This window comes from Podarcis gaigeae (genome assembly GCF_964106915.1).
Source record: "Podarcis gaigeae genome assembly, chromosome: 10".
Taxonomy (NCBI): Eukaryota; Metazoa; Chordata; class Lepidosauria; order Squamata; family Lacertidae; genus Podarcis; species Podarcis gaigeae.
This window is the reverse complement of record NC_139686.1, coordinates 2,949,675-2,962,310: the sequence shown is the minus strand read 5'-3', so window position 1 is coordinate 2,962,310 and position 12,636 is coordinate 2,949,675. Positions and strand designations below refer to the sequence as shown.

Genomic DNA, 12,636 nt, shown 5'->3' with positions numbered 1-12,636 from the left:
AAGCTCAGTAAACTATTTCTGAAGAAGTCCTGCTGCCTCTGTGTGTGTTTTTGACCTCAGTGTGGGACTTGCTCTACACGTGGCCCGTACTCTGGTTATACTTAGCTCATGCCCTGGAGTTGCTCTACTCAAACATGCAAGACAGTTTTTGCCACAAACTCTCTCACCCCCACCACTGCATGATCTCCAAACACTTCTTCTTCTCCAGAACTTCATCCCTGCCTCCTGCGCGTTCTGAAGAAAACTTGAAATACTGAAATTGAATGGGAGATTTCCCCACAAGCCTAATTTCAAGAGGGGGAAGGAGGGGCTGCAGGTACGAGGGAAGTCTCCTGGTGGGTCCCGTATTCACTCATGAACCCCATGGGGCAACCCCAGAGTTCCTGCTTATTCTGGGGATTGGAGAAGATAGTACTTTTCCATAGTCCAAGAAGTTATTATTGAGTCATGCTGATAGGGAGTTTCCCTACCAGAGGACCACAGTGCATATTACCATCATATTGATTTTACTGTTGTTTCTGCTTTTGCTGTCATGGACTGGCTAGGTTCGTGGGGTGGGGGGAGCACCAGCTGGGGGACCCACAAGGGAAGAAGGCTCAGAATCTGGGGACTGGTGGTGGGATAGCGATGAGCAGAAAGCGGTAGAAAAGGGAGCAGAATGGGAGGGGGAGGTGTTGCAAGCAGAGGAGGAAACAGGGTTTGGTGAGCAGGAAGAGGCTGGGGCAGAGAGCAGTTCAGGCTCAGAGGGAGGATAGGAGGGGGCCAGGAGACCCAGAAGAGGAGGCCATCAGCTGAAGCATCCAGGGAGCCTCCCCCTCCTGCTGCGACCAGCTCCCCTCTCCCCTGGTCTCCTAGAGCACACAGAGAAACCTGGTTCAGACCCTATGATCCTGCACATGATATTAAGAGGGTGTTTCCCTGCCCCGCAACATGCATCACTTTAATCTTGTTGACAATGAACTGTATTTTCAGCCCATTCTCCCCATTTGGAGAGCTCTTTTTGGAGCTCCTTGCATTCTGTCTATGTTTGAACACTCCTGGACAATTTACTGCCATCAGCAAACTTTGCTCACTCTAGATCATGAATGAACAGGTTGAAAAGCCACAGGTCCCAATACTGATCTATAGGGGACTCCACTTTCTGCTTCTCTCCATTCATAGGAGTGTTCGTTTATTAGTACGTGTCCCCCCCCCCCCAATCCTTCTGTGCTGCGGAGGGAAACCTGCAGAAAAGTTCTGGGGTGAATTTTGCTTCCCCACATATCCAACACTGCTCAGCATTCAGGGAAATGGAAGAGGAAAGCTGGCCACAATCCAACAGACTGAGGTCAGCAGAAAGCGAAGCAAAGCATACTCAAAGGGAAGCCACTTCAGCTTCCAGCCCGTCTGCACCCACAATGGCTGAAGAAGAATTGCCCTTTGGGAATGGCGGAGCTGAATGGAAGCGGGCGAGGAAGCCCCACAATCGCTCCTGCTGGAGGAATAGGGGCACTGACCCCAATACTCAAAGGTGATGACCTAGTCCTTTAGGGGCAAGCTCAACCTCAATCCCTTAGCTGCCATCCATCCTCCAACCACCTCCAGAAAGACACACAGGGAATTCACTGCCTTCACTGGTACCAATTTAAAAGAGAGGAAGAGATGGGAGGAGCCTCCCCATTGTCTTTTCCTTCACAAATCCTTTCTTAAGGGCACATTTAAGATATGAATAGGGTGTGAGGCTGTGACCTGGCACAGGAACTAAGTATTTATCATCACAAAAGACTGGTCAGGCTCCCAGGCAATCCAATCAAGTGACCATTAACAGGTAACCTGGCAGACAGGAGGTAAACAAACCACTCAGATTTCTGCTGTAAACCGCCCTTTCTGTGATGTAGGTATGATGTATCTGGGGATGGTGGTCTTGGGTTACACCCCGTCTGTGATGTATGCATAATGTATGGAGGGATGGTCTTGAGCTCCAGGGCAGGGCATTTAAAATGTCTATATAAGGCCTTGTGTGCCATTGTTCTGGGTTCCTCCGCCCTCCTGCGTGTGGTGAGTGAGGACCCTGTTGCAACAGATCAATAAAGATCAGGCTCACTAGCTGCTTTGCTTCTCAATATTCTCTGGTTGGCCTCTGTTATTTTCTCCTACCAATAGGGAACCTACGTAAGGACTCTATATAGGCTCTTGGATACCCCATAAGGGGAAATGGGCAGATTTTTTGTTTAAAACACTTGCTTGGAACATTTATTTTATATATATTATATATTAGACCTTAAAATTCTTACAACAATTGCATATGGTTGCATGAACTTTTAAGACCTCTCCCCATTTCCCACAATACATTTTTTTCACAGCATCATCCATACATCACAAATGTGTCAGAAAGTAGGAGTGTTTGGAATTTAGAAACATGAGCCCGTCACCCACCCCTGTCACAACCCCAGTTTTCCACTCCTTTTAACTACCCTCTTCCCCAAAGAACCATAATAGTATTTACACATCCCCCCCAACTGCAAGGCTTTCCTCCGCTTCTCCTCTGAATGCATCAGGATTCAACCCACCATCCCGATGGATTTCTGCCTGGGACATGTGCTGCCCTCGATTGCCTCCTAAGGGATTATGGAGTCAGGGGGAGCCCTGGAGACCTCAATTCCAGAGGAGTCATTAGTCGTGGGAACCAAGGACATCCGTCAAACCGTTGAATTTTGGCGATTATCGGACGTTTCTACAGTTTTCAATATTGGATACTCGGAGGACACAGTCCGATTCATGGTATCCGCTTCTTGCTACAATTGTATAGGCTGCTTCTATGAGCCTCCTTGCTGTTGTGCATGGAAGGTGCCTGTGTCCACGGTCATTGTCCTGGCCTTAGTCCGAGGCTGTGGTGGGGGCTTGGGGTTTTGGGGGAGTCGTATAACTGCCCCCCCCATCCTGGTCTGAAGAGCACCAATACCTAAAACACGGACGCACGGCTCGTGGCGTGGGGTGGGCGAGGGAAGGATTTTGCAATATAAACATTATAGCGGGGGGGACCCCACTTTGTAATTGGATTGCCAGGATCAGCCCGTCCCCCGCTCTCCTGATCCACAGATGGAAGATGGGAGGAGGGAAACCTCCCCCCCCCCAATTCATCCCCTCCCCTCCCGGCACATCGTTCTCTGACCCCTCCCACACAACCCCAAATCCTACCCCCATACGTTGCACCCATTCCTCCTCCTCCTCCTCCTCTTCCTCCTCCTCTCCATTCGGCTTCTGCTCCGGGAAGGAGGGATATGAACCCCCTCCCAAACTGCCTGCTTCTCCCGCAAGTGGAGCATCTGCGCTGGATTGCTGCTCTGCGCCGTAGCTCTAGGGGCGCGCGCTTTCAGAAAGGGGAGGGAGGAGGCAGGGGAGGACACCCCCCCGTGGATGTTGCAGGGAAGGAAAGGAGAATCGGGAGCGAGGACAAAGAGGTAAAAGGGTCGCGGGGGGGGGACAGAAAAGGTTTCAGAGACCCCCGCAAGCTCCCCAGAGCGCCTTTCGTGGGCCCCACGGGCAGGGCCTGGATCCCTGCACGAGTGTTGTGGAGGGGGCTTTCCTTGGCCCCTAAGGCGCCCTGGCGGGGGCGGACATGGTGCCCCCACCCAGGAGGTCCCCAGGAGGGCCCCCTTGCCCCGTTTCCCCCACGCAGGCATTCCTGGGGCTCTGTGGGCTCCGCTTGGAGAAAGGCGGGTCATGAATGGGTTAATGGGCGCGAGGGACGCCTGGATAGAGACCCCCGTGTGGCTCGTGTTGGGGGGGGGGGTTGTCCTCTGGATGGAGAGGTGGGGCGCGAAGGGTGAGGAGTGAGCCCCGCCAAGGCGGCCTCTGGATGCAGGGGAGACTCAGGGAAAGAGGGAGGGGGTCGAGGAAGTGGGGGGGGAGCATCCCTGGGGCGGGGAAGGGCAGCAATGGGGGGGGGGAGCTAGGTAGACCAGTCTTTGGGGCTTGTCTCCATCATGGAGCTCGCCGGGATCCTGGGGGGGGGGCGCATTGGCTTCTCCCTCCCGCCCAAGAATCGGCCACCCCTTCAAGGCGACCAGAGAGGGATCCCTGGAAAGTGGGGGGTCCAGTTTTCCCACCCCTTCCTACTTGCAAGCTCCATCCTCTTCCCACCCCATCAGCCTCTCCCCTGTCCAGACACAGCCATTCTGCCAAGTCCAACCTTGGGTCCTCCTGGAGAGGAGAGGAAATCCCGAGAGGAAGAGAGGAGGGGAGAGGCCTTCTCAGAAGCGGCTCTTGTTTTCTGCAATCCCACCCAGGAAGCAGCCAGAAACCTTTCCCTCTCTCTCAAGATTCCATTTTTAAGTGTCTTTTCCACTGCCTGTTTCATTGAGGCTGTTACGGCAAAAATCTGGGTGCGAGGCTGCTCTGCCACCCAGCTCATCGGACTAAGTCCGTGGGTCCCTGCGGAGGAAAATGAGCTCAGCCGGAGACAGGAGCAAACTGCAGAAGATCCAAGTTTATTGCGCAACAGGTTCAAGGCGAGATTGAACAGTGAGAAAGGGGTGACATGAGTTTTTGAAACTCCCTCCATGTCCCAGAATACAGTGCAAAACACGTCATGAATACATTAAAGAGAGGTTTGGTTACACAGATTACATCATGAATATATTAAAGGGAGGTTGGGTTACACAGATTAACATATGGAGGAGGGAGGGGGGAATATGCAGAGCTACACCGGATTAACATAAGGAGGAGGGAGGGGGGAATATGCAGAGCTGGAGATATGCACAGATAAACACTTCCTGGGGATGAGAAAACAATAGTCCCAAATATGCATAGTCTGCCACCTGACATTGTCTGGAGGAAAGGCTGATCAGAGCAATTTGAAAGGATTAGGGTCTTGACACCTTGCTTGAGGGATTATGCTGGACAGGGGAGGTGTGATGGAGTCCTAGAGTAATTGAGCAAACTGGCACGCTGATTTTCTATGAATTTTATAGATTTTAGTCCCTTTCGACATTGACAATTGGAAATAAATTGATATATTGTAGCAAAGAAGAAGGTGAGGAAGACATGCCCCCCCCTTCCGTAACAAGGCCTAGGATAATGTACACCTGTCATCAGAAACAGGGGTGCAGAGTCCATGGAATGCCTCTCACGACTGATATAGAAGTTGCACCTCAAAAGCATTTCTGTTCCTGTTATTCTTTGTAGGCAGTGTCAAAGTGACTGACAAGCTGAGATTCTTCCCAGTCAAAGGACCCATTTTCATGGTAGACAATGCTTGTGGCTGGAGGCTCTACATACAAGGTGTGCCTATACAGGCCAAAGAGTGCCAGTATTAGCACAGGTGAGGTGTGTGACCTCCCCTAATTTACAGACTGTATGTGAATGAGAGTTTGTGGGTGGGATTACCGTTTATGGCATCCCTGTGATTTACTCCACCCATAACATTTCATGAACTGATATTGCAGTACGAATTCCAAAATATCTACAAAAAAATCACAATATAATAAAAATGATTGTAGTATTTCTACCTTACCTAACTGGCTGGGTTTCACCAGCCACTCTATGCAGCTCACAGTACCTATAAAAGACAGTAAAACATCAGACATTCAAAACCTCCTGATACAGGGCTGCCTTCAGCTGTCACCTAAATGCAGGGGCGCCGACTTATAAAAAATATTGGGGGGGCGGGGGCCCATACCGACTTATAAAAAATATTGGGGGGGCCAAGACCTCCAAACCGCTGCTGCTGGGGGAACGAAAGGGGTGAGCCCCGGGCTGCCCCGACCTTAAGTGAACCTGTGAGGGCCCGCCCTTTGCGGCAGCCGATCGGCTGCCGCCGTGGGCAGTGAATATTAATGAGCAAGGGGGAATCCCCGCTTCTCGCGGGGCTGACGTCAGCCCCGCGAGATTGTTGATGGGTCGAGAGCCCGCAACCCCACCCCCTCTCTAAATCGGGAGTGGCTTTGTTTTAACTCATTACTGAATGTATTTTAAAAGGTAACTATCGTCAAACAAGGAAAATAAAAAACACCAACATAATTTTGTGATTTTACAAAGCATAATATAACTAATAATTTTCTTAAATTATTGGGGGGGCAGAGCCCCCCCAAACGAATTTTTGAGGGGGCTCGGGCCCCCTCAGGCCCCATGGAGTCGGCGCCTATGCCTAAATGTCAGATAGTTGCCCATTTCCTTGCCCTCTGCCTGCTTCCCTGTAACTTCGCTTCTCACGGGTTGTGTGGGGGGGTGAAACAGCAGAAGACCCTCGAAGGAGGACCTCAGTGTACAGACTGAGCGATGGGCATGGAGACACTCCTTCAGGTCTACAGAGAGTGAGGCTGTAGGGCTTTAGGTCAATGATCTTGCTCCTCCACAATGATCTCCACAGCAAGTCCAACATACAATTAGCAGAGTAGGAAAGAAAGCTCAGAGACAGCAAAAAATTCCTTCAGCAAATAAATTTGTGACTGAAGGCATAACAGGAATCTATGCCTGCAAAATGCAACCATGGTAATTTAAAGGTCAGCACCAACATTGTGAATTGTGCTCAGAAATGTATTGGGAGTCAGTTAAGATCCTTTCGGATTGGTGTTATGTTGTCTCAGCGGCTGCTCCCATTCTGTTGTTTAGCTAACACATTCTGGATTAGTTGCAGTTTACGAGTCACCTCCAAAGGTAGCCTCATGTAGCGCATGGCAGTAGTTCAAGCGGGAGATCACCAGAGCATGCACCACTCTGGGGAGACAGTCTCCAGGCATGTAGGGTCTCAACCAGCATACCAGATGGAGCTGGCAGACAACTGCCCTGGACACAAAATTGAGCTGCGCCTCCATGGACAGCTGTGTGTCCTAAATGACCCCCAGGTTGTGAACCTGGTCCTTTTGGGGCACAGTTACCTCCATCAGGTCTAGGGAGTCTTCCACATCTGCCTGCCCCCTTTCCCCCTGGGACAGTATTTCTGTCTTGTCAAGATTCAACCTCAATCTGTTAGCCGCCATCTATCCTCCAAGTGCCTCCAGACACTCACACAGGACCTTCCCGGGTTCCAATTTAAAAGAGAGGAAGAGCTGGGTATCATCTACATACTGGGGAACACGCAGCCCAAACCCGCTGATGATCTCTCCCAGTGACTTCGTATAGATATTAAAAAGCATGGGGGAGAGGATGGAGCCCTGAGGCACCCCACAAGTGAGAGCCCAGGGGTCTGAACACTCATACCCAACACCACATTCTGGACATGGCCCAGGAGGAAGGAGGGGAACCACTGCACAGCAGTGCCCTCAGCTCCCCTAGGGGGTCCAGAAGGATACCATGGTCAAAGGTCTCCAAAGCTGCTGAGAGATCCAGCAGAACCAGGAAAGAGCTTTTGTCCCCTTGGTCTCTAGCCCATTGGAGATCATCAAGCAGTGCAACCAGGGTTGTTTCAGTCCCATGATGAGGCCTGAATCGCAATCAGAAGGATAATGGTGGCAGAAGCATTCCTGGTCCTGCCCCTCCAAAAGCTCCAGGCCCAAGACTTTCATTAGCTTTCAAGGGGCCATCGGAGTTGCTGGAAGGAGGTGTGCAGAACACCATCCAACCTTCTTAGAGAGTCCATTCTGGATTTGTGTAGGTTTTCCCCCATAGCCTTCTCTTCTCCTGAAGATAACTCACAAGGCAGCTTCTGGAAGCCAAAGGTGATAGCTGAGTGCAGGGTGGGGACAAATGGTGGATAAATTACCCCATAAGGTGCATGACATTTCCCCCACCAAACGTACTACCGCTCCCCTAACACCCAATGACATCGTATGATTATGATCTTTAAGACAGAACAGGAATAAATTCATGTCCCCAGAAATAACGCAACTTCAGGCCATTAGGGAATCAATACTACATTTTCAAGGTACTACACATTGCACTAAGTACAGTTTATCTATTTGCCTTTAATATCCTGCTTTTCAGTGTCATTTTAGGATAGTCCTGTGTCAGAAGACAGGCACAAGATCAGACAGCACATCACTCTTTAAAGAATCATGCTGCTTTATGAACATTGATTGAGGATTTGGAAGTTGCTCATGAATTACTATCATTTGACATGGCAACTTCATTTCCTAAAATTTGGGAGCATGGGTAGGAGGTGAGGGAGTGTAGGAGACGTTGAAATAGGAGAAGGTGCTAATGGAGCTTGATGTGTTCTCTTTCCCTTTGTTCTCTTCCTTGAAACCCAACAGGATTTCCATTCCTCCCACTCTGAAGAAGGGGATGGAGAAGACAGTCAAAACTCCAGGGAATGGTGCACCTTTCGTTTCATTAGGAATAGAAATAAAAATGTGGAATATGCTTCAGTGAATGAGCACAGATAGTTCACATCAACGACCTCTAACAGGGAAGATACCATTTAAAGGTATGGAGAGCGGAAAGAGCTGTAGCAATAATGGAAAACTTAGAAGACATCAACAGAATAACACGGGGGAGAAACCATATAAATGTATGGAGTGTGGAAAGAGCTTCAGTAAGAATGGAGACCTTAGAAGACATCAACGGACTCACACAGGGGAGAAACCATATAAATGTATGGAGTGTGGAAAGAGCTTCAGTAAGAATGGAGACCTTAGAAAACATCAAAGGACTCACACAGGGGAGAAACCATTTAAATGTATGGAGTGTGGAAAGAGCTTCTGTTTCAATGCAAACCTTAGAACACATCAACGGATTCACACAGGGGAGAAACCATATAAATGTATGGAGTGTGGAAAGAGCTTTAGTGATAATGGACAACTTAGAAATCATCAACGGACTCACACAGGGGAGAAACCATTTAAATGTATGGAATGTGGAAAGAGTTTCAGTCAGAGTGGACACCTCAATATACATCAACAGACACACACAGGAGAGAAACCATTTAAATGTATGGAGTGTGGAAAGAGCTTTACTTTCAATGCAAACCTTAGAACACATCAACGGACTCACACAGGGGAGAAACCATTTAAATGTATGGAGTGTGGAAAGAGTTTCAGTCAGAGTGGACACCTCAATATACATCAACAGACACACACAGGAGAGAAACCATTTAAATGTATGGAGTGTGGAAAGAGTTTTACTTTCAACGCAAATCTTAGAACACATCAACGGACTCACACAGGGGAGAAACCATTTAAATGTATGGAGTGTGGAAAGAGCTTTACTTTCAATGCAACCCTTAGAATACATCAACGGACTCACACAGGGGAGAAACCATTTAAATGTATAGAGTGTGGAAAGTGCTTCAGTGAGAATGGAAGTCTTAGAACACATCAACGGACTCACAGAGGGGAGAAACCATTTAAATGTATGGTGTGTGGAAAGTGCTTCAGTGAGAATGGAAGCCTTAGAACACATCAACGGACTCATACCGGGGAGAAACCATTTAAATGTATGGAGTGTGGAAAGTGCTTCAGTGAGAATGGAAGCCTTAGAACACATCAACGGACTCACACGGGGGAGAAACCATTTAAATGTATGGAGTGTGGAAAGTGCTTCAGTGAGAATGGAAGCCTTAGAACACATCAACGGACTCACACTGGGGAGAAACCATTTAAATGTATGGAGTGTGGAAACAGCTTCAGTCAGAGTGGACACCTCAATAATCATCAACGGACTCACACCGGGGAGAAACCATTTAAGTGTATGGAGTGTGGAAAGAGCTTTACTTTCAATGCAACCCTTAGAATACATCAACGGACTCACACAGGGGAGAAACCATTTAAATGTATGGAGTGTGGAAACAGCTTCAGTCAGAGTGGACACCTCAATATACATCAACAGACTCACACCGGGGAGAAACCATTTAAATGTATGGAGTGTGGAAAGTGCTTCAGTGAGAATGGAAGCCTTAGAACACATCAACGGACTCACACGGGGGAGAAACCATTTAAATGTATGGAATGTGGAAACAGCTTCAGTCAGAGTGGACACCTCCATAATCATCAACGGACTCACACCGGGGAGAAACCATTTAAGTGTATGGAGTGTGGAAAGAGCTTTACTTTCAATGCAAACTTTAGAAAACATCAACGGACTCACACAGGGGAGAAACCATTTAAATGTATGGAGTGTGGAAAGTGCTTCAGTGAGAATGGAAGTCTTAGAACACATCAACGGACTCACACAGGGGAGAAACCATTTAAATGTATGGAGTGTGGAAAGAGTTTCAGTCAGAGTGGACACCTCAATATACATCAACAGACACACACAGGAGAGAAACCATTTAAATGTATGGAGTGTGGAAAGAGTTTTACTTTCAACGCAAATCTTAGAACACATCAACGGACTCACACAGGGGAGAAACCATTTAAATGTATGGAGTGTGGAAAGAGCTTTACTTTCAATGCAACCCTTAGAATACATCAACGGACTCACACAGGGGAGAAACCATTTAAATGTATAGAGTGTGGAAAGTGCTTCAGTGAGAATGGAAGTCTTAGAACACATCAACGGACTCACAGAGGGGAGAAACCATTTAAATGTATGGTGTGTGGAAAGTGCTTCAGTGAGAATGGAAGCCTTAGAACACATCAACGGACTCATACCGGGGAGAAACCATTTAAATGTATGGAGTGTGGAAAGTGCTTCAGTGAGAATGGAAGCCTTAGAACACATCAACGGACTCACACGGGGGAGAAACCATTTAAATGTATGGAGTGTGGAAAGTGCTTCAGTGAGAATGGAAGCCTTAGAACACATCAACGGACTCACACTGGGGAGAAACCATTTAAATGTATGGAGTGTGGAAACAGCTTCAGTCAGAGTGGACACCTCAATAATCATCAACGGACTCACACCGGGGAGAAACCATTTAAGTGTATGGAGTGTGGAAAGAGCTTTACTTTCAATGCAACCCTTAGAATACATCAACGGACTCACACAGGGGAGAAACCATTTAAATGTATGGAGTGTGGAAACAGCTTCAGTCAGAGTGGACACCTCAATATACATCAACAGACTCACACCGGGGAGAAACCATTTAAATGTATGGAGTGTGGAAAGTGCTTCAGTGAGAATGGAAGCCTTAGAACACATCAACGGACTCACACGGGGGAGAAACCATTTAAATGTATGGAGTGTGGAAACAGCTTCAGTCAGAGTGGAAGCCTTAGAACACATCAACGGACTCACACCGGGGAGAAACCATTTAAATGCATGGAGTGTGGAAACAGCTTCAGTCAGAGTGGACACCTCCATAATCATCAACGGACTCACACCGGGGAGAAACCATTTAAGTGTATGGAGTGTGGAAAGAGCTTTACTTTCAATGCAAACTTTAGAAAACATCAACGGACTCACACAGGGGAGAAACCATTTAAATGTATGGAGTGTGGAAAGTGCTTCAGTGAGAATGGAAGTCTTAGAACACATCAACGGACTCACACAGGAGAGAAATCATTTAAATGTATGGTGTGTGGAAAGTGCTTCAGTGAGAATGGAAGCCTTAGAACACATCAACGGACTCACACGGGGGAGAACCCATTTAAATGTATGGAGTGTGGAAAGTGCTTCAGTGAGAATGGAAGCCTTAGAACACATCAACAGACTCACACCGGGGAGAAACCATTTAAATGTATGGAATGTGGAAAGAGTTTCAGTCAGAGTTGACACCTCAATATACATCAACAGACTCACACAGGGGAGAAACCATTTACATGTATGGAGTGTGGAAAGAGATATAGTGATAATGGAAACCTTAGAAAACATCAACGGACTCACACAGGGGAGAAACCATTTAAATGCATGGAGTGCGGAAAGAGCTTCAGGCAGAATGGACACCTTAGAAAACATCAGCAGACACACAGGGGAGAAACTGTTTAAATGTATGGACTGTGGAAGGAGCTTCAGTCAGACAAACTCACACAAAAGCCAAACCTTATAAATATCAGGAAAGTAGATAGAGGTTCAGTCCTAGTGGAAGTTCTACATCAACAGACTCACGGACAGGAAGAACTTTAGGAGTTGAAACCCTTCTAACCATCAACAAACTCAAAGAGGAGAAGCAGTTTAAATGAAAGGATTGCAAAAAGTGCTTTATTTACAATGGAGTGTTTAAGGAACATCCCGGGACTCTCGCATGGGAGAACCCATTTAGATGTATGGAGTGTTGGAGGTCTTCCTCTCAGAGTCCACTCTTTTCTTCACAGAAATGAACTCAGGAGGAAATCAGTCTGTGACACATGTTGTGTATGTGAAGATGTAATATATCTTTCAATAGAGAAGGGGAGAGGGTGTATCTGGATTACTTGGTGGTCAGTGAGGGCTGGGCGATATATTGTCCAATACTGTTTTCTTGACCACATCGTGATAACCTTTCAAAAACAATTGATATGGCAACACACCACAGATCACAGTGTGTGTTTCCAGGATGCTCATTGTCTGGAAGCAGCCGGTAGAAAGCTTTGCTTTGTGACGCCCCTGCAGATGCCGAGTTGCTGACTTCCCTCCCAGGCGACAGGAAGCAAAAGACACACATCCTTTGCCCTGTGTCCTTCCAGCCTCTTTCCTCCCTTGCTCCCTTCTGCCGGTGTGTGTGCCTGACTTAGATATCTTGTGTAGTGTATTTTTTTACTGCTGAAACTGGATTTGCTCTCAGGAGCTAAGTTTTGTGCCTCACTGGGGACCCAGTGAGAACTGTATGCTTTCAAAGCTCAGTAAACTATTACTGAAGAA

At 47.8% G+C, this 12,636-nt stretch overlaps 2 protein-coding genes across 3 annotated transcripts in view; both read left to right on the top strand.

Moving 5' to 3' along the window:
- Positions 1 to 12,636, top strand: part of LOC310826027 (uncharacterized protein) — a 179,230-nt gene extending 166,594 nt beyond the window's left edge. For both annotated transcript variants that reach the window (XM_083700472.1, XM_083700470.1), the window contains one exon: positions 12,510 to 12,636. The gene's annotated coding sequence lies outside the window, so the exon portion shown is untranslated. The remainder of the gene's footprint in view (positions 1 to 12,509) is intronic.
- LOC310825817 (uncharacterized protein) overlaps positions 1 to 12,636 on the top strand; it is a 48,414-nt gene extending 35,778 nt beyond the window's left edge. Inside the window, exons 6-7 of the mRNA XM_083699638.1 lie at positions 8,172 to 11,125; positions 11,293 to 12,636. Coding sequence (XP_083555764.1) covers positions 8,290 to 11,125; positions 11,293 to 11,312 — 2,856 coding nt within the window. The 5' untranslated portion in view covers positions 8,172 to 8,289 and the 3' untranslated portion in view covers positions 11,313 to 12,636. The remainder of the gene's footprint in view (positions 1 to 8,171; positions 11,126 to 11,292) is intronic.